We start from the raw sequence: 27,957 nt of genomic DNA on the forward strand, positions 1-27,957 counted from the left end.
AGTCAACGCGCACGACGAAACTGTTGACACTCGACGTCTCGACTTCATAATAAAATTGAACATGGATACGATAATCGGTCTAATCGGATAATGGATAACACAATAATAATACATCGTATCTTGTTATTTGTACATTGTTTAAAAATAGATATTAAATACCCAATCATTTCTGAAAAATGGTATTTCATATCAGTAAAGACTATAGAACGTGCGGTGTTCGCGGACGGCGGTCGGTCGGATATTTCGGTTTTCGATTAACAATAAAGATTTAAAATACTATTAATAATATCTATATAAATATTTATATAATATTGTGTTAAATATCTGTGAGCAAATTATTGATTTGTCGTGGACTGTGGTAATGTGTTATTATCATATTGTTAAAAACAACAGTAATAATAATTTATAGTTATAAATTTAAATTATTTCTATTTGGTGAATATTATGTTATACGAAAAAAAAATGTTTAGACCCGAGTGGGCCCCGATATAAATATAGACCGGGGGCCTACAGGGAAAATACCTTTTTCCCTATGGGCCTATCCACCCCTGCAATTAGCTACCAACTAAAATATATTTAAATATGTAAAAGTAAATTGGTTATGAATCATCACTTGTAAAAATATTTATAATTTATATATTTTTTATATTGGAAATAAATTCAGTTAGTTTGATTGACAATACTTGGGTTTTTATTTTTTTAATTGCTTACTTTTGCACAATTGCAATACTTATATCACAACTCAGTTGCCATCATGAAAAAGCGACCAAGAGAAAAATATAAAAATTGCGCAGTTATTAATTATAAAATTGTTCACTTGATCACTTTTTGCATGACGACGACAAATAACTATAATACTTAATGTAGAAAAATTATTGAGGAAGTCAGAACATCTTGAGATATGGTGTATGTTATTATTTTATATTAATAAAATATTCTAGTCTATACCTAATATATATTTTTACATTAAAATCATTTATTCCATATTATAATAATAATATTACAGAATATACATACAAAATTATGTCTTTGGTTACATACATTAAGCAGCATGATTAAACATGTTCATGCAGGTTAGATTTGTTTGATAGATGCTTTTAATTTTGTTTATATATTTTTTAAATAATCATCATTCACAACACACCAGTGACCACTGAAGTTTGTGCTGTGTCTTGACAATTCAAATTTTTTGAATACGTTTTTGTATTAAGTTAAAATTATAGGTGTTTTAATTACATTGTTTTTTTTTTTTTTTTATATATATAAAAATGAATCGTAAGACCTGTGTAATTTGGGATTATTTTACAGTGATTGAAAGTGATAAAGCTAAGTGTGGATTTTGTAAAACAGTGCTTAAATTTAATCAATCTTTGACAACTAATTTATTAAGACATATAAAATCTAAACATCCAACAACTGATTTGTCCAAACGTTCAAGACCTAATTTTTATGTGGAAGAAAATAATCCAGATGATCCTTCTAGTAACAATGGCAATCTATCAGCATCAACATCTTCCAATACTGGTATCGTATCAACTTCAACATCTAATAGAGATAGATCTCCTCTTCTTCATCAGCCGTCATCATCAAGTCGTCCACACCAATATAAAATTTCTAATTATTTCAGTAAACCAGTAACTGCATCAAAAAGGCAATTAATTGACCAACAGGTAATTAAAATGATAGTCAAAGAATATTACCCCTTTAGTATCGTTGAGGATGTTGAATTTATTAAGCTGGTAAATATGTTGAACCCTGGTTACTCCCTTCCCTCTAGGAAAACCCTTTCAACATCATTATTGCCTGTTCTTTATAATCAAATATATAAAAAAGTTCAATTAGATATTGAAGTTAATGCACGGTATGTTGCCTTAACTACAGATGCGTGGACATCACTTAAAAATGAGAGTTATACGGCAATTACTGTACACTTTATAGATCAGAACTAAGAACTAAAATCGTATTTACTTTCATGTGCAAAATTTCCAATGAGACACACAAGTGAAAATATTAAATATTATCTTCAAAATATTGTAAGGCAATGGGGTTTGCAAAATAAAATAGCAGCTTGTACAACCGATAATGCTTCAAATATAACCACTGAAAAATTAACCCAAATGCAGGAACAAATAGGATACTCACCAGTCCATACACATATACAAGACGTAGTTACCCGTTGGAATTCTACGTTTCATATGTTCCAACGATTCTTTGAATTAAAAACTCCTATACTGTCTTCCTTAGCAGATCTTAATTATAATGTCAGTTTAACTTCAGAGGATTGGCAGATAATAAGTAAATCTTGCGATATTTTAAAACGATTTGAAGAAATAACTCTTGAAATGAGCAGTGAAAAAGGAGTAACAGTATCTAAAACTATTTTATTTAGCCAGGCATTAATTAATTTTTGTAACAAACTAATGAGCCAACATCAATCAATTCCATGCATAGACAGCTTTATACATAAATTAAGTGAAGAAACAAATAAAAGATTTGGTCAATTAGAAAAGGATATGCTGTTAGCTGAAGCGACATTTTTGGATCCTCGGTTCAAAAAATATGGATTCAAAAATAATTTTGCTTTTCAAGACACCAAAAAATCTATTGTCATCAAAGGAAAAATTATAATCAGCGAAAAAAATGTACAGCAACGTAACTTGACAACTTACCCGATTCCACCGACAGCGAGTAATAAAGAAGATTCAATCTGGAACGACTTTAATTTGGAAGTTATTATAATAGTTATAGTTATTAGTATAGTTATTATAGTAATTATTATCGACTATTGGCTTTCCGTAATTCCGCGACGGCAGAACGCAACAAATAAGGGCCGTTTCACATGGACGCGTATTATGTTTTCTCATTCTCAGTACTCCACTATAACAAGTATAACACACCATATTTACAGCGGCCAAAATAAAATACGATATAATATCATTATCATAGGCGTTATTACAGTCCTTATCGCAATAATATTATGGACATTTAATTTCACGCTATTTTAAGATTTTTTTCCCATTTCCGACACCAAGCGTCGCCGCGACTCACGATTTTATCCGTATGCTTATCAATACTACACTGTTGTCTGTTACATAATATTCTAGAATATACTATAACCATTAACCAGTATAACCTAAGAATTAACAAATCACCAAATTATAACGTATTAACGTCCCGACGTTCGACTCATCCGACGCTATTAATTATTATATTATAATTTATAATGTATTAATGTGCTATTTCTGCTATTGCCTATTACGTTTACCGTTTACCAATTTACCATATACGTTTACGTACTAATCAACGTCCACGCCGCTTTTTTCATTTATACCTACTAGTAGTAGTAGGCTACTACCTATCGGATTTCCGTTTACCGTAAGTACCTATCTAATACTAAATACTAAATTGTAGTCAATAATTTTTATTAAATCGAATGTCACATTTTACCTAACTCTATACCTATTAAGTTAATTATTAATATACCTATGTAAGATTAAAGATTTTTTAAGATTTATTTCTCTTAATAATAAACAATTGCTTTTAACTTACAATATAAAAGGACATTTTAACAAGAGTACTTTCAAGTAGTCGCTATACAAAATCATATAATATAGGTGACAAGACGTCAAGACAAGTTGTTTAGACAAATTACCTACCTCAATTTTGCTCTTAGGTCACATGACGATGACATCATTCTGCATTTTATTTATTTACATAGAATATATTAGTTTTCATAACAAGGTATCATTTATTCATTTGGAATTTTTTTAATTTTTTTTTTTTTTTAAGCAGTAAACATTAGAGGTAATCTATACTATTATATAAAATTGTAAGGGTTTTTCTTAGACCGCGCTAACCGAGAAAACTACTGAACCGATTTGGTTGAAATTTTTTTTGGCTGAAACCCGACACTCCGCTGAAGGTTATAGTAACACTTTTGTCAATAAAAAAAAAGTATAAAGTTCATACAAAATCAAAAACAAAATCAAAGTAGTGGCGCCCTCTTTCGGCCAAAAATATACTAAATATTTTTAGTTGTTACGGTTCTATAGGTTGCAGATCCAAAGAGGATGAGTTGTTCTTATATAAAATGGAAACATATGGTAAACTTATTGTATGACATATAGTTACTATTGGTTACTGATAGGACAAGGTTATTATGAAAGAATATTTTATGAAAATCCACCCGAAATGTAGGAAATCTGTATGTCAAAAATACTACAGTGGCGCCATCTGTCTAGAAAATAACAAACTAAATTATAAAAAATTTAGTTTATTGTTGCAGATTAAAATAATAATAAGTAGTGTATTATATAGTGGTTGCTATTGGTTTATCGGGCATGTTTGTATATTATAATATTACTAGCCGACCCGGCCACGCGTTGCTGTGGCTAAAGTTTTTGTAATATTACATTATAGTAAACAATCTAAGAGAACATCAGTCACTGGCATCAGCACACTGGCATAATTTGTACTTAGTTTTTTTACCTTTTTTTCTTACCCAAATTTTGAGTAAGTGGCCAATTCATTATCATGCCGAGAGCGCAAAGAGCACGCATTAGCAGAAGAACTGCCAATGCATCTCGAATGTACAACAGAAGGCAACAAAATAACACACCAGAACGTTCTCAAACACGTGCTCAGGAGCAACGTAACGCTTTGAGTATGAAATCAGCGTTTAATTATCAATCCGAGATTGATTATTTAAATATTAAAGCGCTTCAAATTGGACGAATGACTATATTATGTCCTAAGTGCCATGCAAAAAAATGGAAAGATGAAACCCATGGACTTTGCTGCGCTGACGGTAAAGTTGTTTTACACCAATTTGAGGATCTTCCAGACCTAATTAAAAGTTTAATTGATAATTCTCACCCTCTATCAAAACATTTCTTTGATAATTCTAGACGGTATAACACTCTGTTTCAAATGACATCGTTTGGAGCAAACGAAATAAGTGAAGGGAACTTCATGCCCTCTTTTAAAATTCAGGGTCAAGTGCATCATTTAATAGGTAGTTTATTACCCGAAATTGGAAATAATGCTAAATTTTTACAAATATATTTTATGTCAGAGTCGGATCAAATATCTATTCGAACAAATATGATTCCAAATATGAAAAGAAGTCTCATTGAATCATTGCAAACAGTTTTGTGTGAAAATAATCACCTCATACAGAGCTTTAGATCTAATCTGGAGTCGAGGTCTTTTGATGAGTTGCAAAACTTTAAGTTAATTATTCATGCTGACAGAGTTCCTCAAGATGAACACAGAGGTCAATATAATGCACCTACCATCGATGAAGTAGCTGTATTATTAGTTAATGAAGATAAAGGTCCCAGAGATATAGTTCTGCACGGTCGGAGTGGACAATTGAGTCGAGTTTCCGAATTGAATAGATCTTATGATGCACTGCAATATCCATTGATGTATACTAGAGGCGAAGACGGTTATCACATTAATATATTACAGGAAAATAACCAAAATCGAACCAAAACTGTATCCTGCATGCAATTTTATTCTTATAGGTTTATGGTTAGAGAAACAAGTCTAAATCATCTACATTATTACAAAACATTATTCAGCCAATTCGCCGTAGATATGATGGCAAAATTGATTTCTGAAAGACTACACTTTATTCGTAACCATCAAAAACAACTACGTGCGGATGATTATGTTCACCTCCGAGATGCTGTTAACAATGATGCAAATATTAATGCTAATAACGTTGGGCAACAAGTAATTCTTCCTTCCTCTTTTACTGGCTCCCCACGTTACATGCATGAAAAAAATCAGGATGCCATGACTTATGTTCGTAAATTTGGCCGTCCAGATTTATTTATTACTTTTACATGCAACCCGGAATAGCCGGAAATAAAAAATGAATTATTTCAAGATCAAAAGTCGTTTGATAGACACGATATAATCTCTAGAGTTTTTCATCTCAAACTAAAAAAGTTTATGCATGTATTAAAAAATAAATATATTTTCGGAGATGTAAATTGTTATGTTTACAGTGTTGAATGGCAAAAACGAGGTTTGCCACACTGCCACATTATTTTGTGGTTACAAACGAAAATTCAGCCAGATGAAATTGATAAAATTATTTCTGCCGAGATACCAAACAAAGACAGAGATCCTATACTTTATGAAATAGTTTGCAAGAATATGATTCATGGCCCATGCGGCGAGTTAAATATTAGATCGCTATGTATGAATATTGGAAAATGTAGTAAGAAATACCCTCACAAATTGGTCAAGGATACTCAAACTGGAGATGATGGTTATCCGACTTACCGACGGAGATCACCAGATGATGGAGGTTATACTGCAATATTAAAAGTTCGTGATAAAACAGAAATCGTGGTTGACAACCGTTGGGTTGTACCGTATTGTCCAGTGCTATCTAGGTGCTTTAATGCGCATATTAACGTAGAATACTGTCATACGGTTAAAGCGATAAAATACATATGTAAATATATTAATAAAGGATCAGATAGAGCTACTTTTTCTGTTAATCGTGAAAACGATGAGATTACAAATTTTTTGAATGGTCGATACATATGTACTTCTGAAGCGTTTTGGAGAATTTTCAATTTTGTAATCCATGATAGAGATCCGACAGTTCAGCACTTGGCTGTTCATCTAGAAAGTGGACAGCGTGTTTTCTTTAATGATAATAATCTTAATCAAGTTATTGAAAATCCAAGAAAAACGACCTTAACTGCATTTTTTGAACTGTGTTCAAATGATGATTTTGCGAAAACACTGTTCTATCATGAAGTTCCTTCTTATTACACCTGGGATAATAGCAGAGGCTGGTTAAAGAGAAGACGGGGAAAAGATGTTCCAGGTTGGCCAGGAATAAAAATGGACACTGCCATTGGTAGAATTTACACGATTCACCCAAATCAAAGTGAGTGCTTCCATTTAAGATTGTTACTAAATTATGTACAAGGTCCTACTTCATTTGAAAGCTTGAAGGCCTTTGATGGAGTCATTCACGCGACTTTTAAAGCTTCCTGTTTTGCTCTTGGGCTTTTAGAAAATGACGAGCAATGGAAAAATACTCTAGCGGAGGCAACTCTTTCAGAAAGTCCTTCAAAATTAAGAGAATTATTCGCAATAATCATAGTTTTCTGCCAACCGTCTGAACCTCAATCTTTGTGGGAACAGTTCAGAAATGATTTTTGTGAAGATATTCTTCTTACAGAGCGCACTCGATTAAATGACTTGCAATTTACTTTTTCTGATGAAATATTTAATAAAGGTTTGATTGAAATAGAAGATAAAGTTGTTTTTCTGTCTGAAAAATATTTAACTGAATTTGGAATGAACTCACCTGTTCGAAATGAAAATGCATCTGATCCTTTTGAATTCTCAATTTTGCGTTCTTACGATAATAACCGATTACAAGAATTTGTAGAAATCAATTTACCAAAATTAGTAAATGATCAAAAATATGCTTTTAATGTTATTACAGAAAGCGTAATGAATCATCAAGGAAGAGTTTTTTTTTTAGATGCTCCGGGTGGTACAGGAAAAACATTCCTAATTAATTTGTTGTTGGCTCAAATTAGATCCTCAGGTAACGTTGCATTAGCAGTAGCTTCATCTGGTATAGCAGCAACTCTCCTTATTGGCGGCAGAACTTCTCACTCGACTTTCAAGTTACCGTTAAATGTATTATTTGATACAGAATACGTTTGTCCGATTCGTAAAAATGGCCCTCATGGAAAAATTCTTCAAAAAACCTCATTCGTTGTGTGGGATGAGTGTACAATGAGTCACAGATCACATATCGAAGCAATTGATCGAACATTAAAAGATCTTAGGTGTAATAATAAGTTTATGGGTGGCATAACATTCGTTTTCGCTGGTGATTTCCGTCAAACCTTACCAGTAATCCCTAAAGGTACTCGAGCTGATGTCGTTAATGCTTGCTTAAAATCTTCCCATATATGGAACTATGTTGAAAAACTTTATTTGCGAACAAACATGAGAGTTTATTTATGCGGAGGGGACGATATTTTTCCAGCACAGTTGTTGAAAATTGGAAATGGAACTTTAATTAATGAAAATGGTTACATTTCTGTCAATCACACGATTGGACGAGTGGTCAATAACGTGTTAGAGTTGATTTCTACAGTTTATCCAGACATTTTTAATCTGTCCAATAAATCAGATCAGTGGTTATGTGAAAGAGCTATAATCTCTCCAAGAAATGTAACAGCAGAAGAAATTAATGATATCATCCTTCTAAAATTCGATGGACACTCACGTGAATATCTATCTATTGATACAGTTACATCAACAGATGATGCTATTCATTATCCACAAGAATTTCTCAATTCTCTTTCTCCTTCGGGATTTCCTCCTCATAAACTAAAATTAAAAATTGGTGCTCCAATTACATTATTACGTAATCTTCAACCACCGAACTTATGTAACGGTACAAGATTACAAATAAAATCGTTGCGAAATAATATTATAGAAGCCGTAATTCTTACAGGGCCAGCGAAAGGAGAAATTGCATTTATTCCAAGAATTCCCATGATTCCCTCTGACTTGCCGTTTTCTTTCAAACGGCTTCAATTCCCGGTTAAAGTTTCTTTTGCCATTACCATAAACAAAGCACAAGGTCAAACATTCAAGTACGTTGGCGTAGATCTTCGTACAGAGTACTTTTCACATGGGCAATTATACGTGGCATTTTCTCGAACTGGAGACCCGAATCATCTTATGATTTTAATTTCAACAGGAAATATAACAAAAAACATCATATACTCAGAAGTCTTATAAAATTCATATTTTAATTCTTTTTTTTCTTTAATAAATTTTAATAAATCTTTAATAAATTTTCTTTAATAAATCTTTATCAACCATAAATTATTTCTTTTTTATCAGTATTTATTTTTATCATTTATAACGCTAGAAACCGTTTTTTATATTTACTAGCCGATCACAATAAACAATAATATTTGAATAAAAAATTCTACATATCATGGTCCGAAGGCAAAATAAACAACCAATCACGGGCGAAGCTGTGATTATTTATAATTCCAAAATAATAATATTTAATTAACAGTGTTTTAGGGATTGTCAGCCATAATTCATAATTACAATAATAACTTTAAATTAAATTCAAAAAATAATTATAATACCTAGGTAATTTTAATTTGAGACTCAGAAGAAAAAGCTTGGAAATCAAATAGAATAATTAATAAATAAACATTACTCAGGTTAGAATAGTTTTTAACATTCATAATATTATACCTATTTAGAATAATATAGAATAGATAGTGTATACTGTATATCACAATTCAAGATAAAGTAATTGTATAGAATTAATTTTGTTGTTAGGCAGGCAGTTGCTATATCCCAGATGAGCGTCAAACATAGATAATAAAGTACTAGTAGTAGTGGTAACCCAAAGCTAGGAAGTATCAAACTAATGATAATAATATATATAATATGTGTTTCAAATTAGTAGCCTATATAAAAAAGTGAATTCAATTCCTTTGTCATAGGTATAATATCCCTTCTTTATTAGCTTTATAATATTGGAATAAATAATTATTACATTTTTTGGTGAATTTACCTACCTAGGTAAATATTAATTTTAAATAAAATGATTAAAAGTACAATGTCTAAAAGGAGGAAAGTTAAAAATGAACTGGATATACTCCAAGAAATTAGTGTATGCAGAACGTTAAATGAAGAAGATGCTCAAGAAGATACGTATGTATTAAGACAGCATGAAATGGAGACTACTGTCTTGAATAGTTCATTTTCATCAATAGATTCTTCTCAAGATTCTTTAAACCTAATCCCTCAAAATATACCAATAAATACCAATATGTTAGAAATATTGCCGCCCTGTATTTCAAATAATACATTTAGTACTCCATTATCAGACAATATTAATTCTATCAAAGATATTTTAAAGCATTGGTCAGTTCAATTTAATGTGAAACAGAATGCATTTGACGGATTGCTGAAAGGTTTAAAGATGCATGAATGTTTTAAAAATTTACCGAGTAGTAGTCGAACAATTTTGGAAACACCAACAAACTCTTCAAATTTAATTCGAAATGTGAAACCAGGCATTTATTATCATTTCGGTTTAGCCAAAGGTATTCAGATGTATGCTCCAAATAAATTGAGTACTATTAAAATTGCAATAGGAATTGATGGACTGCCACTATCTAAAAGTAGCAGTAGCCAATTTTGGCTTATATTGGCATACATTGCAAATCATCCATCATATAAGACTGTTTTTCCTATCGGAATTTATCATGGAAATAAAAAAACCTAGTGACAGTAATGATTTGTTATTAGATTTTGTTGAAGAAGTCAAACATTTAACTTTAAATGGTATAATTTTAAATAACACCAAGGTAAATGTTGTAATACAATTGATTTGTTGTGACGCTCCTGCCAAGTCTTTTATTTTAAAAGTAAAGGGTCACACAGGTTTTTTTTCATGTACTCGGTGTTCTATAGAAGGTGAATATGTTAATAGGCGGATCTGTTTTCCATATACTCAATCAAATTCTGCTGAAAGAACACATATTGCTTACGTTAATGCATTAGATGAAGACAATCATACTATTCCCAATGTTATTTCTAATGTTTCTGAATTAAACAACATTGATATAGTAAAATTGTTTCCCGTGGATTACATGCACCTTGTATGTTTAGGTGTTATGAAAAAATTATTATTTCTTTGGGTTCAAAAAGGCCCATTAAATGTCAGATTACGCTCTTCAAAAATTAATGAACTATCTTCATTGTTATTATCATTAAATTCATGTACAACTTCAGATTTTGTGAGAAAAAACAGAAGTGTACAAGACTTATGTCGATGGAAAGCGACTGAGTTTCGCCTATTTCTTTTATACAGTGGGCCAGTTGTGTTGAAGAATATTATCAGTAAAGAGTGTTACAATAATTTCATGTCATTAAATATTGCAATGTTGATTCTTTTAAGCCCTGACTTTGGATTTTTAATAGATTACGCTAGACAATTATTAGATTTTTTTGTTCAAAGTTTTCAAAGTATTTATGGTGTACAATATGTATCTCACAATATACATGGACTATTACATTTATGTGATGACTACATTCAGTATAGCCCCCCTGGATAATTGCAGTGCATTTAAATTTGAAAACCATATGAAGCAATTAAAGTCTTACTTAAGAAAACACGAAAAACCATTGCAACAAGTAATCAATAGATATCATGAAAGATATGCTGATAAAATAATAACATTAAATGAACTATTAACAACTGTTTTACCGATATTTAAAAATATGCATACTAACGGTCCATTGCTAAACAATATAACTGGAACTCAATACCATACTATCATATTTAATAAAATGAAAATTAATATTAAAAATGATAAAGGCAGTGTAATAATTACAAAACAAAAACAAATTGTTAAGTGTATGAATTTTATTCATAATGATGACAAAAACACCTTATTTGTTGGAAAAAAGTACAAGATGGTAACTCCATATTTTGTGGAACCTATTGATTCTACGTTACTTGAAGTATTTGAAGTTCAAGACTTAAGTGACAGATTATATAGCTGGAAAGTGTCAGATATAAAAAAAAACGATGATATTAAAAGTTAATAGAAAAAATATAGCAATGGCTATTATCCGTACAGAAATATAAAAATTTTTTCAACATCAAGTATTTTCTACAAGTGTATATATTCTGTAAATAATAAAATAATCAACCATCAAATTGTTAACTGTAATATAATTTTTATAAGTCAAAGCTAATTATGATGCCTATGGTGTATTTAATGTACATAATTTATATGATATAACTAACTGAAGGTATAATATTAATATATCTAAATCAAATAATTATAAATATAATATGTGTAAATGTGTTTTTATAATAACCAATTGTATTTCTAGATGAGTGTCAAGGGTTGGAACATAGTTTCATTTACTGATGATGACAGTATCGAAGCAGTCCCAGATATTTGGGTAAAAAAAAAAAATCATGTGCTTGGCCCAAAATTGGAAAATATGCTAAAAAATTAATTGAAAAGCGTACAATACCAAATTCAAATGAATTTAATTTTTATAAAGCAAGAGTATTAGGAAATAAAACATACAGTTGAGTTTTATTTGTTGATAGTTAATTTACTTTTTTTCATATTAGTACCTATAATGCATTTATTTTACAGATTCATTGAATGATGCAAGGAGTAAATTGCCTACTGCATTGTATAAGTCTGATCTTTCAAGTGCTGATGATATTGTAGTGAATCGTAGAAAAAAATATAAGCATAATAGCTTATCTCCAGATCTTATAAATAATAAAAAACAAAATGGGACTGTAATATTGGAGCCAAAAAGCTGTCCACCACGCTACACTGATGTTCTTAAAAGTATTCATTTTTTTAACTAAATATTTATATCTGATGATATATGTGATAGGTAATCAATTTAATGCATGCCACATGCCATTTTTATATATTGTTAAAATAATAATTTTTTTTATTATCTTTTGTTTAGAAATTAAGATTATTAAATTTAAAATGTTATCACTTATCCTTTTAGATCTGAAAAATAGTACTGAACAAAAAAAGTTAGTCGATGATGGTGATGATGAAGATTCTTTTGATGATACAGATACTGACCCTACTTGGTGTGATAAAAGAAAGTTAGATGATTTAGAGCACAATAATTCTGATATTGAACAATATGAAGAACCGAGCTCTAAGAAAAAAGTTAACTTTGACATAGATGAAAGTAATTAATAAATAACTTATTATTAATAAAATATTTTTAACAACAAAAATATTTAGATATTTACCTTGATTACCGATTAATAATAACCGCTTCCAGGATTCCAAAAGTAAAAGCGATTACCGGATTTCGGTTCTCAAATATACGGGTTTTTACCGGTTTTCGTTACAAACCGGTTACCGGTTTTAAGCCCTGATTTTTAGTCTTATTAAAACATGTATATTCCTAAAATCTATTGGATAATATAATATAACATATATTCTACAGTGATCTGCACAATACTATTAAACATGTCAGTATTGTATATCTAACTATTTATATAAATGTGAAATGAAAGTCTTTGTACGGAGTAAATTCTGGAACTTCTTATCAAATCTTCTTTATTATTATTTTTAACGAAATAGTACATTTTGAAGCAGGTTTTTGGTATAAATTTAGTTACAAATTTTCAGGGGTAAAAACATGACCATACTAAAAAAAATACAATATAGTTTTGCCATCTTTCCACCAATATACTAATAATATTAAATATTTTTGTATATTATTGTAACTTGTAAAGTTGCTATTGGCTTCAAATCTAAGGTGGATTATTTATTAATTACAATAACTATTTATTTTTGTGTTTGCATTATTTATTTCACGTTTTCGAGTTATATTGTAAATTTGTTAATTTATGGTAAGTTTTGAACATGAATAGCCGGGTAATTAAACGACGTATTAAACACAAATCTTGATGAATCATATATAGAGTTAGTATTTTTAATGGGTAACGAAGTGCATGGGAATAGGTTAGTATATACATATATTTATTCAGTGTATATATATATATATATATATATATATATATATATATATATTTAATATACTTTGTTAAACAAACATTGATAACATAACTAATAATAATGTTCCAGCAGGGTTGCTACTATCTCACTATTTTTCACTATTCTCACTTTTTTTTGAAGGTGCTCACTTTTTCTCACTTATTTCATTGATTTTCCTAAAATACTCACTTTTCTCACTTTTTTAAAGCTCTATAAATATAAATAAGCTTATAAATTAAATATTCGAAAATTCTATAAATATTTACCATGGAATTACCCACGAATTATCCATTTTCCATAATCTATAATATAATATGTTTATGTTGAATTGATAATACTAAATCATAGAGTAATATTACTCTATGACCTATGTACTAAATAAATTAATTGATTAACCATGTTAGATACCCAGATTTAGATAATAATAATTATTATCTATATCAGCCTGCTGTGGTTAGACACAGACATGTATATTATACTATAATATACATATCTGGGTGGTTAGATGATTTACGATCATTAGTATTACATTAATTTGTATTGTTCTGTGGTATTACCCATTATCACAATATACCGTGACCGAAAACGAAAAACCGCATTTTCGCCGTTATCAATGTTATCACTTTTATTTAAATATAATATTATAATCTTACCTTAATTGTTACAAAATACAATGTTTTAAATACAATTTCGTTTTCGCCGAGTTGGAACTTCATTGTCAAAAACACCAAACTTTAATTTGTAGCAATGCAAATATAAGTTAAAGTAAGTAAAATTCAGTATCTCATTATTTAGTTAGTTATACATATAGGTTAATTTTAATGTACCTATAGAATATTATCAAGTTTAGCAAATTTAGTTATAATCTGTAAGAAGTTTTAAATAAAATAACTTGTTTAATTACATTTTTTCTCGGGCTTAGGTTTTAGAATTTCTGTTTAAGTTAAATATTAACAGTGATCGGGACACTACAGGTTTTTTGTAGCAGCGCACCAACGTTACAACTACTTGCCCCCAAAAATTAGCTCGCTCTTACTAGGTATCGTTATTTTTTTTAAATGTTCATATTGGAAATTAGTAATTTGTAGTATGTAGTGATTTGACATTTGGTCACTACTCACTGCGCGTTATTCCCGACTACTGAATATTTTGGAATAATCATTGTCAATTGTGTAATATTAAATATTTAAATGACTTACCAATTTTTTTATATAAACTGTATGCTGATCCTTCTTCTGTACTTACTGAATATTATTATTATTACTATAGTTTTGAAACACTTAAATAATAATTGATTATTTGTTTGTAAATGTTAAATATAATTAAAGTTATATACAGTTATGTGTTTTATAGATTTCAAGATGAGTCAATCAAAGAAGTGCAGTATAAATAAATTATGGTTTGAAAAAAATGATAGTGGTGGTTTCAAAATCGGCGAATGGGCAAGATTATGTGAAAAAACAACAAACATACTGTGTATTGTTTGTGCTTGCACAATAAACTGCGATAACAAGGGTTTTCAGTCTCTGACTCAGCATGCAAGTACAAAAAAACATAAATCGCAATGTATAGATAAATTGGGTTCTAAGCAATTACATTTGTATGGTAGTTTAGCAAAACAAACTAACACTGATGCTATTAAAAATAGTGTTACTGAGAAAAACACTAAAACGTCCTTACATACATTGGGCATTAAAATGTATTGTAAAAATGAGCAGGCAATTAAAGCAGAAATTATTTGGACAATAAAAAGTGTAATTTGTAACATGTCTGCTACTTCATGTGATGGTTTGAGTGAAATATTTAAATCTATGTTTCCAGACTCTTTTCCTGATCAGTTCAGTCTTGGTCGTTCTAAGATGTCATACTTAATATCTGATGCTTTAGGACCATATTTTAAATCTATTGTTATAGATGATATTCATAGTTCCTACTATACAATGTTGTACGACGAGACCACAAATACGGAAGGGAAAAAAGAACTTCAGGTTGCTATTCGTTATTGGAGTAAGAATAAAAATGAAATAATTGTGGTCCATTTAGAAACTTTTTTCATAACTTCCGCTACTGCAGAAAAAATTATCGAGTATTTAATGATAGCGTTGGATAATGCAGATCTGCCAAAAGAAAAGCTGCTTATGTTAGGATCAGATGGCCCGAATGTAAATAAAAAAGTATCAAGGATAATAAATAGTAATATTAAGTCACTTCGTGGAAAAGGTCTAGTTGAAATTGGGTCTTGCAATATACATACTGTGCACAATGCTTTTGTGAAAGGCTTGGAACACATTGGATCGGATATATCTGATTTGGTAATAAGTATTTATTATTTTTTTAAAGATTGGCCAAAACGTTTAGAAGACTTTACAGACATCCAAATTAAACAAAATTTACCCAAACATCGTTTTATTAAACATTGTGAATCGCGTTGGCTTACATTAGGACCAGCAGCTGAGCGACTCGTTGAACAATGGGATGGAATCATATATTATTTTGAAAAATTTATACCACAACATAGAAGTGAACTTATAAAGACTCCTAAATATTTAAGAATTCATAAAGTTTTGAATGAGCCAACTGTAAAAGCTGAAATAATTTTTATAATCAATAGTGCTAAAATATTTCAAAAATTTACTTTAATATTTCAACGTCAAGAGCCTCTTATTCATGTATTACACTCTGAATTACGTAACCTCATCATAGTAATTGCGGAAAAAATTTGTAAGGCGGAAGTATTGGAGACCTGGAACAATAATACTTCTTTATTTGACCATGATAATTTAAAATCATTTGATTTAATTGAAATTCCTATTCAAGTATCAACAATTTTATCATTGGTATCAGAAAAATTCAAATTATTATTTTTGAAATCGGTTCAAGCTCATTACATATCAGCAGGAAAACATATATTAAATAAAACTTCATTTCTGCATGCTACCAAAATAAACTATTTTCGTTGTTTATTGCCAACTGAATTACAAGTTGAAAGAAGTTGCTCAGAAGTAGTTAAGATATCTACATATTTACCTTTTGAAGTTGACCCAGGGGTCTTAGCAGATGAGTGGAGATTGCTTAGATGTGAATCTAAATTTCAAGCTAAAATCTTCAACAATGTATTAGGTGGTGAAATGCGCATAGATCACTACTGGAATCAATTAATACAAATTCAGGATAGTTTTGGTAATGTTAAATATCCAAATATTTGTAAAGTTGTAACTGCTAGCCTAACATTATCACATGACAGTGCTGATGTTGAACGTCAATTTTCAGTATCTGGTAATGTATTAACAGATGATAAGACAGCCATGTCTTGTCGGATGTTAAACGCTCGGCTAAACATAAAGTCAGGGTTACAGTTTTATCAAAACCGTCCAGACTTGGTGCCCATTTCAAAAAAATTGATGGTTAGTGCACAGATGGCTAGACAAAATTATATGACTTATTTAGATAAAAAAAAAAACTGGAACAGGAAACAAATCAGCTAAGACAACAAAGGGAGAATGAAGAAATACAAAAACAAAAAGACCTGGCAGAAGTAGAGAAGTATACATCTAGAAGGGCAGCTTAAGTATGCAGTTAACGTTCAAATTAATCAAAAGAAAGCATCTGATCAATTATTAAACGATGGAAATAAAAGATTAAAAAAAGCACTTAATAAAAATGATGCTGTTGAAGCAAAAATAGCCCAAAGTATGATCGAAGCAGCAACAAAATTAAGGAATGAAGAACAAGAAAATGAATCAGAAACAAGTATCATATATAAAAAAAATTGAAAAAAGAAAAAACTGCCTAATTACTAATTTTATTAAAAAGCAAAAGACTGATAAAAATGACTGAGTTTCCTATTAATATTATATAAAAGTTGTTTATTTACAAAAAAAGTGATGTTTGTTATTTTAATTTTAGTTGATATACCAAAAATATAAATTACCATAATTTTAAACTTTAAACTTAAGGATTATTTGGGTAAGGTAACCTAACTTGTTTTAATTATATGATATGTTTATAATATTGTTTTCACTTAATTAATTTTCAACCAGTTTTTTAATATATTATAATTATTATATTTGTTGGTTATATTATATTTATTTACCACATACTGTTATAATTATTATATTGTTTATATTATTATATTAATATTCAATTGTTATAGGTATTGTTCTTATAAGACTTTAATTATGTTATAACCTGCAAACTTTATGTACTTTAATAATGAACAGTAAAAAAAGAAAATATTAAAAACTGTTGTATTTTTTTTTTTTTTATTAAAAAAATTCACCTACATGAAAATAATACTCACTTTTTACTAAAATTTTACTCACTTAATTACTAATAATACTCACTATTCTCACTTTTTTTAAGAAAAAAATGAGTAGCAGCCCTGTTCCAGAAAGTTTTTAAATGAATATTATAACCAAAATATTTTAATAGTTTGTCATTAAAATTTCATTAAAATTTCAATAATGTTATTAAATATTATAGACTACAAATAATATTATATAAAAGATTTATAAACATTAAATTATATTAAAACAATATTATTGATTTTAACATTATACGAACGACATTTTTGTGGCCAAAAAATTTTTTGAAAATGTTACATTAACATTTAATAATTTTTTTAGAACTAAATGGAAACGTTATAGTAATTTCAATATTAATCAATCAATATTAAATTGTTATTTTGACAATATTCTTTTGCTGTCTGGATGTTTTCAGTATTTTTTGCCAGCATAATTACAATTATCACAAAATTCTCACGCCACAGTAGTGTGTCGCGGCACACCAGTTAAGAACCACTACTTGACTATGGCGCTATCCATTGTATATAATATCTAAACATTGAAATAAGTAGTGAATTATATAAATAACTGTTTAAAAATTGCCAAGCTATTTTTTCAATTATTTAGCAGACTATTTTACCACACATTATATATATATATAATTATATAAATAACCTTAAATTATTATAGAATAAAATTACAATATATTATAATAGTGTAGTAACTATAAGGTACCATACAACAACAGCATGATGATGATCGCGACAGCTATGTCATCAAAAATCAAAATAGCTAAAAGGTTAGATACAGGGTGCGGCGTAATGGACTCCCATATTTCAAATAATCATTAGCGCGTAATTAAACTGATTAGATTAAAGTGGTTTATTTCGCTAGATTAGATTATTAATAAGGTTTTTAGTTGTCACCATGCCGTGGTCTGGTGAACAACGTGGTTTCGTTATTGAGGCATTTTTCAAAAACGCTGAATGTGTGATTGCGACACAGAGAGCATTTCGCACTCGGTTCAGTTTGAATCCAAACGAAAGTGTCCCTGATCGGAAAACGATTTTGAATTGGGTACAAAATTTAAGAGCAACGGGATCTGCAATGCCTAAAAAACCGGTTGGACGTCCCAAGTCCGTTAGAACACCGGAAAACATTGCCGCAGTAAGAACATCGATAGAGCAGTCTCCGTCGCGTTCTGCTCGGAAACATGCCTCTGCTCTCGGGATATCGGATCGAACGGTAAGGCGAATTTTGCACTGTGATCTTAAATTACACCCATATAAGATTATGGTAACTCAGGAATTAAGTCCAACAGATTGGGGAAAACGAAAAGATTGCTGTAATGCAATCCTTACAGTTGTGCCTCCCAACGGTATTGTGTGGAGTAGCGACGAAGCACATTTCCACATTTCTGGCACAGTGAACAAACAAAATTTTCGTTATTGGGCTGCTGAAAACCCTCTAAAAATACACCAACGACCTCTTCATAGTCCTAAAGTAACAGTTTGGTGTGCTTTGTCCTCAGTAGGCATCGTGGGGCCTTATTTTTTGAAGAGGGTGGTGTTACAGTTACTGTGACTTCCAACCGGTACTGCGAGATGTTGGAGAACTTTTTACGCCCGAAAATCGAAGAGTACGAAAATAATGATGTCTTCTGGTTTCAACAGGATGGGGCCACAGCTCATACAGCCCGTTGTTCTCGTGCTGTATTGCAAAAAATGTTTCCTGGTCGCTTGATCTCCTTAAGGGAAAACATTAAATGGCCTCCTCGCTCCCCTGATTTGAGCCCATGTGATTATTTCTTATGGGGATACCTCAAAGCTGAAGTTTTCAAACATCGACCAAGAACCATTGAAGAACTAAAAGAGGCCATCCGTTAAGAAATCTCCGCGATTCCACTCGATATGCTGGCGAAAGTGATGGAAAACTTTCGAGAACGGCTCCATATGTGCGTTGCTCGTCAAGGCAATCATTTAGACGATATAATTTTTAAAAAATAATTTTAAAAAAATCTTATATAATATAGTTTTTAAAAATAAAAATTTTTTTTCTTTATCTTGTATCGTTTTTTTTTTAATTCACTTCGGAAATGTGGGAGTCCATTATGCCGCACCCTGTATAATAATTTTTCCAGAACGTTCTAGATTGTTTTTAATTTAACTTAAAACTGTAATGTCAAAAAGATATTATAAAAATATCTATAAAATAAATTATTTTAACGTTTGTTCTTTAACAAAATTAAGTTTAAAATGTTGAAAAATTAAACAATATGAAAAATACTTAAAACATTCTGAAAATAACATTATATAACATTACTAATATAATGATTATATAATAATACAACAAAATTACATTTTTAACATTAAAAAACCAATTTAAGTGGAATTTTAAAATAATGTTATATTTATAATATAATTTATATAACTTTTAAAAAACATTATTGCTATATTAAAACTACAATATTATCTATTTAACCTAAAATGAATATTACTACAATGTAAATATTATGATTCTGCTGTCTGGGTACTTTGTCACTATAATTTATAATTATTAAGGATTAAAAATCAAATATTCATACAAAATTTAAATTAAATGTTTAATTTAAATTACGTGTTCATTGACAATTAAATGGTTGATTATTATATATATATATATATATTATTTATTATATATAGCTTCAAACATATCACTACTGCAAGTTATACAAAATAAAATTTTGTTGATGTATCCGTCTTTTTGACAATTGAACTAACAGATTTAAAACAAATCAGACTTATAATGAATGCACATTATTACATTGTGTGATACGTATATCAACCATTTTCAAATAATATAAGAGGACTTGCAGCAGACCAAATTTGTGGATACTTCCGTGTTCCGTTTGAACTACGGTTTTGTATAAGACTTGTCCATGATGGTTAAAAAAATACAAATGGTATATTTAAATGCGTGTACAAAATGCTTTTATCATATCGTTTAATTGATATAGTTATCAATATAATATAGATCACCACTGTGATTCATTTTCTGTACAATCTATTGAAAAATTTATATCAATCAGTTTTTTTTTAATATTTGTCAAGAAAACGTGTAGCCGTGTAGGTAAGTTAGAAAAATTAGGCAAAACCCTACAGTAAGTATTTCGCTCTTGTTTACAATATCTAAATATATATATTGCAGGATATATCAGCCATTTAAGTACACGTGTTTATTCTGAGAGATTATTGTATGTATTTATTAATTTATTAACGCGTGCGTTTGAATTGCTCCGTGTGTAACCAAATTGACCATGAATGTCGAACTACTATTAGACATCAGTATCCACACTCGACAGTATCCTTTCTGTTATGTTTGTATGCAGTGGCGGCTCGAAGGGAGTATATTTGAATCACGTGATTCACAAAAATATTAACGGGTGGTTGGGTGGGTAGGTCTTATAGTTGGAAAAGGCAGATTGGACCATTTTTGCAGGTTGGTATTTAAATATTAAATTATAAATAATAAATATAATTTGTGTACTCAGCAGATAATGTACAATAATAAGTAATAACTAATAACTATATTTTAGGGTGGGTGGTGTAAAAATATTAAACGTGATTCGAGGGAAAAAAAGTTCAAGCCGCCACTGTTTGTATGTTCTTATCCAAAATGGGCTGTTTAAATTTAATAAGCGAATATTCACGGGGATTTAAAACCACGCGCATCTGTACGCGAAAAACTCGCCTATAGGCTATAATAATAATCTATAATATATATTATATATTTATATAAAATAATAGAATATTATAGTGGCCAGTGGGTCTTAAATATTATATTATTCACCATGTGTTACGAGTTACGACATTAATTATAGACAAATTGTAATCATGCGTGCTGAGTTAATTTTGTTCAACGTTCTATTTTATGCTCCAACGTTTTGTTATATTTCTTTGTTTTTTAAATAAAAATAATACTGTTAGTTAAGTTATCCCGATATTATTGTGCCTTCAGTAAGTGACTATTGAGTAGATAGATGACAGTATAGTTAATAATTAGTAGCTGTGAGCCTGTGAAGGGCCTGAGTATATTATATAAATAGTAAATACCTATTTAATATAATATAAAATATTGTATATATTATAATAGTGTTATTAATATAATGTGCATCGTCTTACGGGCAGTTACAGCAGTTCCGAGTTCGGCATATTATATTGCAATAGGTATCGCACTATCGCCGTATCGGCGGTATCGCAATATTATCACATTAGTTTTATTTAATCTGTGATATTATTGCATTGATGCAGCGACGCCGATACGGCGGTGATACAAATATAATAATACAATACCAAATAACCGATTACGCAACCCGTATAACGGAATAACGATTGACGGCCGTGTGCCGACGGGTAGGTCGGCGGCGGGTGAGAAGTAACAAGAACTATTATATTATTAATTTGAACATTATAGAATTAATACTGGATTTCCCGATTCTATGCTCAATGATTACATAATTTGTGTCGCGACCCTGCAACGCGTCCGTCTACCACGAATTGCGGAAAAAAAATCCCCGCACTAGGAAAAAAAATCCCCAGTAGTACCGTACTATTAGGTATGTTATAAATTATATAATATAAGTAAAATTAATATTGTATATTATTTTAAAAGTTGTAATTTTATAAAAAATTGGTAATATAAATAAATATTGTATATTAGGTACCGTAAAAAGTAATGTAATTATAATATTACCTAGTCATTACAGCGCTTTCTGATGTTATGAGCAATCGCTTTTAGGAAGTCTTCAACATTTATTTCATCATTTTGGATTCGTGTACATAGTTCTTTCAATCTTTTTTCGGTAGTTTGGGTCAACCCTAATTTTTTTCTTTTATTGAATGGCTCACCTACATCATTTAAAGCCAACTTTGCTAGATCTGCAGCTACTTCATTTTTAATTTTTCTAATTAACTTCCATATTGTTGGATGTTTTTGACCGACTAAATGTGCAAAGCGATTGTTCCATCCTTCAGTAGGATTGTTTGTCCTGTGGCTACCATGAAGGGTTGTATCATGAACATTCCAAGTATTAGGTGGAAACATAGGTTGTAGTCTTCGAAGACGCACATTAACATTAACTCCAGCTGCATTCCCAATTCGTTTGTAAGCGCCATTTACATAATAAGCCTCAAAATAAATTAATAAATCATCTGCTTCATTTGGTATGTTTTGCTTTAAACACTCCATCCCCTCTTTTACGTTATTTAATGGTAAGAAAGCTAAACTGTCAATCATTGCACAAAACAATCGAAAACCTTCATCTTCTTGATATCTGTTTGACAAACCTAGTTCTTGAACTTTTCTGTAAGTTGATTGACAGAGGTGGTAAAAACATCCTCGAATGTTTATGTCATTTCCAAAAATTAACTTCGCTGCATTTATGACAGCTAATTCGAAATCTAAATTAAAATTTAAAGAATCAGGGTATAAATCACGCTTTTTACACTCTTCCATAATAACTCGAAATATATGTTCATAGGTTGATTGCGTTTTTCGTTCTAAGATACAATAAATAGCAGTAATAAATACCGAATCTTTTTGTACTCGTACTACATATAACTGTGTAAAAAAATTTGGTGCAAGTCCAAAGTTCCCATCAACAAACCATGTTTGAGCCTCAGCTAATAATGAGAGCCCATAGTCAGTAGCAAACATTATTATGCGTTCGTTTGATTTTCGATTATCATGCAAAAGAAATCTCTCTTCACGGTATAAGCTCCATTCACCCACAAAATATATATAATATACTATTTACAAGACTGGGCATAAACGCGTTAAAAAGTTAAAAGTTAAGTTAATTTTAACTTTTAACTTATCTTTTTAAAATTTAATTTTCATTAACTTAATTTTTAACTTAACTTATTTACCATACCATACTGCGGCACATGATTTAAGATATACTTTAAGATATCTTAAATCGTGCTGCGGCATACGGGCATATTGTAATAATAATGATTAATAAATACTAATACATTTCTAATATTATAATATTTTCAATTGAGTTAATTTTGAAAAATTACACTTACCTTCTATAGTAATATCGTTAATTGTTATTGGCTTAGCTAAAAATATTATGCCCTCAATTACCTCGAATCGACCGTTTTAAATAGTCCTCCCGAGGTAATTCTGCGAGTACATTGGTAGTACAATTGGCAACTATTTCCGAATATATTTGACTAGGTGTTGCATGTGATGATTTCGCCTTTTCGATCATTAATCGTTTCACTTTAGCTGCACCAATTAAATTGTCATTTCCCTCATGCACGTGGTCATTATTTAAAGTTAAAAACGTTGGTTTATCTATATTTAAGCACGTTTTTAAAATACACGGACACTTAAGCGAACTAAATTTTGAACAACGCCAACGAATAAAATTCAAACATATTTTTTGTAATGTATACATATGGCATTTATATGCAATTTTATACCCTCGTTGTGTTTTTAGTAATTCCATTTTTAAGGATACACTATGTAGTAAACTAATTCAGTGCCAACAAATGACTGAGCGCAGTTTCTTTGCAGTATAGCCGTATAGGTACCTATACCATATAATATGATCGCTATAACATCAATTTATTGCAATCGAAAAAAGTTCATTATCTCTAATTGTTCGTAATGACGATCGAGACGTTCCTTTGTATGTTTGGTTAAGTGAGGATGGAACACGTATCACTGGAAGGATTGAATACGATAATGAAGACAATAAACTTGTAGGATTTGTTTTACCATTGAAAAATGGTTGTCCAAAGATGGATACATTTGTAGTCACATCTGTGAAATGTGTACTAGATGCATTCAAAACGGCTACAAAACCTAAGTATGCCTATTGTATCATGGCGCAACCCTCTATTCCATGTCCACCTTCATTTAATGTCTCAATTTTTGGTACTGACAATTGTTTCTCATTTGAAGATGTAATTAACCGTTGGGATAAAATGATCGAAATAGCAAATAACCAAAATATACACATCTTAGGGTTTTCAAGTGATGGAGATTCAAGATTGCTAAAGGCTATGTATGCAGCACCGCTGTATGACTCGATCACCTGCAGCTTCTTCAAATTATTGGTTTAAATTAGGTTCTTCAGATGGCTACAACTCATTGTCACGTAAGCAGCAAATATATGTCCAAGACACGACACATTGGGACAAAATTGAGAACCCGTATGTTGAAACCAGCCATAATTCTTTCATTAGGCAAATACAGTGCCTCTATAGCACATTTACATTTTTTAGCCGATAACTTCTCAAAGGACAAACATTTATTAACTAAATCTGATTTAAATTCAATTGATAAAATGAACTATCGAGCCGCTGAGAAAATGTGTTCAAACGAGGTTATCAGTTTATTAAAATCTATTCCTGACACAGATGGTACTGCTGCGTATTTGACGGTGATGCAGTTTATCATTTCGGCATTCAACAATTAAAGTTTGAGCGTTCAAGATCGTGTATATAAGTTATGGTTTGCAGTGTTTTTTATAAGACAATGGAAAATATGGATTAAAACAATAAATTTTACAATTGCACTGCAAATTTTATATCCCTTAATTCATATTATTGTATTGAGTTGAATTCTCATGCACTTATTCAGCTTATAAATACCCCAGATTTAATAACTGAGTTATTTGTACCGTGGCTATATAGTTCCCAGCCTTGTGAGCAGCTAATTAGGGCTACAAGATCTTTAACATCAACATTTAACACTGCAGTTAATTTCAGTGTTAAAGAGCTATTGAACCGTGTTAAACGTATTGAAATTTTGAACACAATATCAAATGAACTATCCCAACCAGATAATACTAAAAGAAAGGAGAGCTTTAGATTTCCAAGAGGTATGAAGCAGTCGTTAGTATCATCAAATTCTGTATCAAATGTACACATTGACAACTTCAATACAAATAATCTAGACATTATTATAAATGATGCATTAAAAGATTGTAGAATATTATTGATTAAACTTGGTATGATAACTAAGGAAGATATTTTACATTTTGACGAACAAATATTTAATCTTAATATTGGTAAGACCTCGGGTAAAACTCTTGGTAAAACAGCTGAGAATACCAACTATGTTAGTCATGCATCAGATGACAGTGAGGATGAATCAAATGAAAATATTGCTGAATTAAAAAACAATAGCTTAAACAATGATAAAGATTTTGACTTAGATGAAAACGATCGTGCTTTAGATTTATGTAAATTGTCTTCAATAGATAACATAGGTGAATTTTTGAATATAAAAGATTTTGAAAAGCAATTTAATGAAAAACCATATGTAGACTTTGATAATAGTCTCTGGATTCTGTTTGATAGTGATTTAAGATTGTCTAAATATTTTAATGGGGCATGATCAGTACATATTTCTATATGTGTGCCGTACACATATGGTCTAAAAGTTGCAAGTGCATATACTATTGCTAATAGCTCTAGCTCGATAGCACTATATTTTTCTTCAGTGGTAGTAACACGTCGTGAAATATATGATACAGGGTGTAATAATTCGTCTCCTTCGTCTTTTTGTAATAAGACACTCGCAATTCCTATTTTACTCGCGTCGGTCTATATGATTATTGGTAGGTTTGGGTTGAAGTGTTTTAACAATGGGGGATTTATTAACTTTTCTTTAAGTGCTTTGAACGTTTTTGTGTGTTTATTTAGCCATTTTACAGGAGATTTTTTTGATTCAAATTGACCTCTAGTTAAATCGGTTATAGGGGCTGCTATTTCAGCGTATCGTGGTATAAATTTTCTAAAAAAATTACATAATCCTAAAAAACTTTTTGTTTATTTTATATTTTCTGGTGTAGGAAATTCTTTTATTGCTGCTAATCCCTCCTCATTTGGTTTAATTCCGTATTGGTTAACAATTTGCCCTAGTATTTTTAATTCATAATATCCAAATTTACATTTTTTGCTTTTAGTTTAAACCCGGTTTTTCTAATTCGTTCTAAAAGTCTTTCTAAAACTATCAGTAGTTCTTCAAATGTTTTCGCATAGTTGATAATGTCTACATAATTAATTGTGCCTAAATAAAGCAGTCCAGAAAGGGCTGTCGCTACTGTTTTAGAAAACTGTCTTGGAGAGTTTTTATAGCCGAAAGGAAACCTTGTCCATTCGTATAACCCGAACGGAGTAATAAATGCTAATTTGTATCGGTCTGATTTACCAAGTAGAATATTCAGAAAGCCTTGTTGCATATCCATTATGTTAAAATATTTTGATCCTTCGAGACAATCAAATATTGTTTGTATATTCGTAATCGGAAAATTCTGATGTGGTATTTGTTTGTTTATTTTTCTAAATTCGATTAGGTACTAATCTTTTTGTTTTATCCGCTTTATTAACCAAAAAAGCTGGGCTAGCATATGCCGAATTAGATGGTATAATTAAACCTGCGTCTAAAAGTTCGTTGACTTGTTTTTGTAATTCGTTTTGTTCGCATAATGCCAATCTATATGGTGGTAAATTGACTGGGTCTTTAGTAACTGTGGGTATTGGTATATCTCCTGCGTGTTGCGCAAAACAATCTGAAAATCTTATCAATAATTTTTTCAGTTTTATTTTTTGATTTGTTTCTAATTCTGGATTAATGTCAAATTCAAATTCTTTACTGCATGTTAAATTGTTTACGTTACCTATGCTATTGTTTTCATTATTTTTCATCGCTAAGTGATCATTAATGTTTTCGAATTCTTGTTCTATATAGTATGTCAATTCATCAAAACCGTTTAGTGTAGGCATTCTGCATTTCATCGTATTTAATTTTTTCTGGAGTTATTGCCGCTATTAAATCACGTTCTGAATCATGTTCAGACTTTAATTTGTAAATTCTTATTGTGATATCTGTATTTTTATATGTGAATTTAATCATATTTGAAATTAAAGTACCGTTTTTTTTATCTTTTTCTGACCAATTGTCGGGTAGCCCTAAATTACTTATAGATTGGTTTAAGCAAAATTGTTTTAAATTTTGTAGTGTGTTAAAAATATCTTCGTAGGTGGGTTCATCGTTACATACGTGTTTTGTTATTAAAT

At 30.2% G+C, this 27,957-nt stretch overlaps 1 protein-coding gene and 1 pseudogene across 1 annotated transcript; one reads left to right on the forward strand and one right to left on the reverse strand.

Annotated features, from left to right (window-relative positions):
* Positions 1-27,957, forward strand: part of LOC149062665 (uncharacterized) — a 410,648-nt pseudogene that overhangs the window by 337,517 nt on the left and 45,174 nt on the right.
* LOC149062695 (uncharacterized) lies at positions 22,543-24,374 on the reverse strand. The gene is made up of 3 exons (XM_089222174.1): positions 24,008-24,374; positions 23,947-23,949; positions 22,543-23,622 (listed from the first exon to the last, which is right to left on the reverse strand). Exons 1-3 carry the CDS (start codon positions 24,372-24,374, stop codon positions 22,613-22,615), a joined length of 1,380 nt encoding a protein of 459 aa, XP_089078300.1. The 3' UTR covers positions 22,543-22,612.

Source organism: Diuraphis noxia, unplaced genomic scaffold, assembly GCF_037042655.1.
Source record: "Diuraphis noxia isolate RWA-SAM2 unplaced genomic scaffold, SU_Dnox_SAM2 contig0001, whole genome shotgun sequence".
Taxonomy (NCBI): Eukaryota; Metazoa; Arthropoda; class Insecta; order Hemiptera; family Aphididae; genus Diuraphis; species Diuraphis noxia.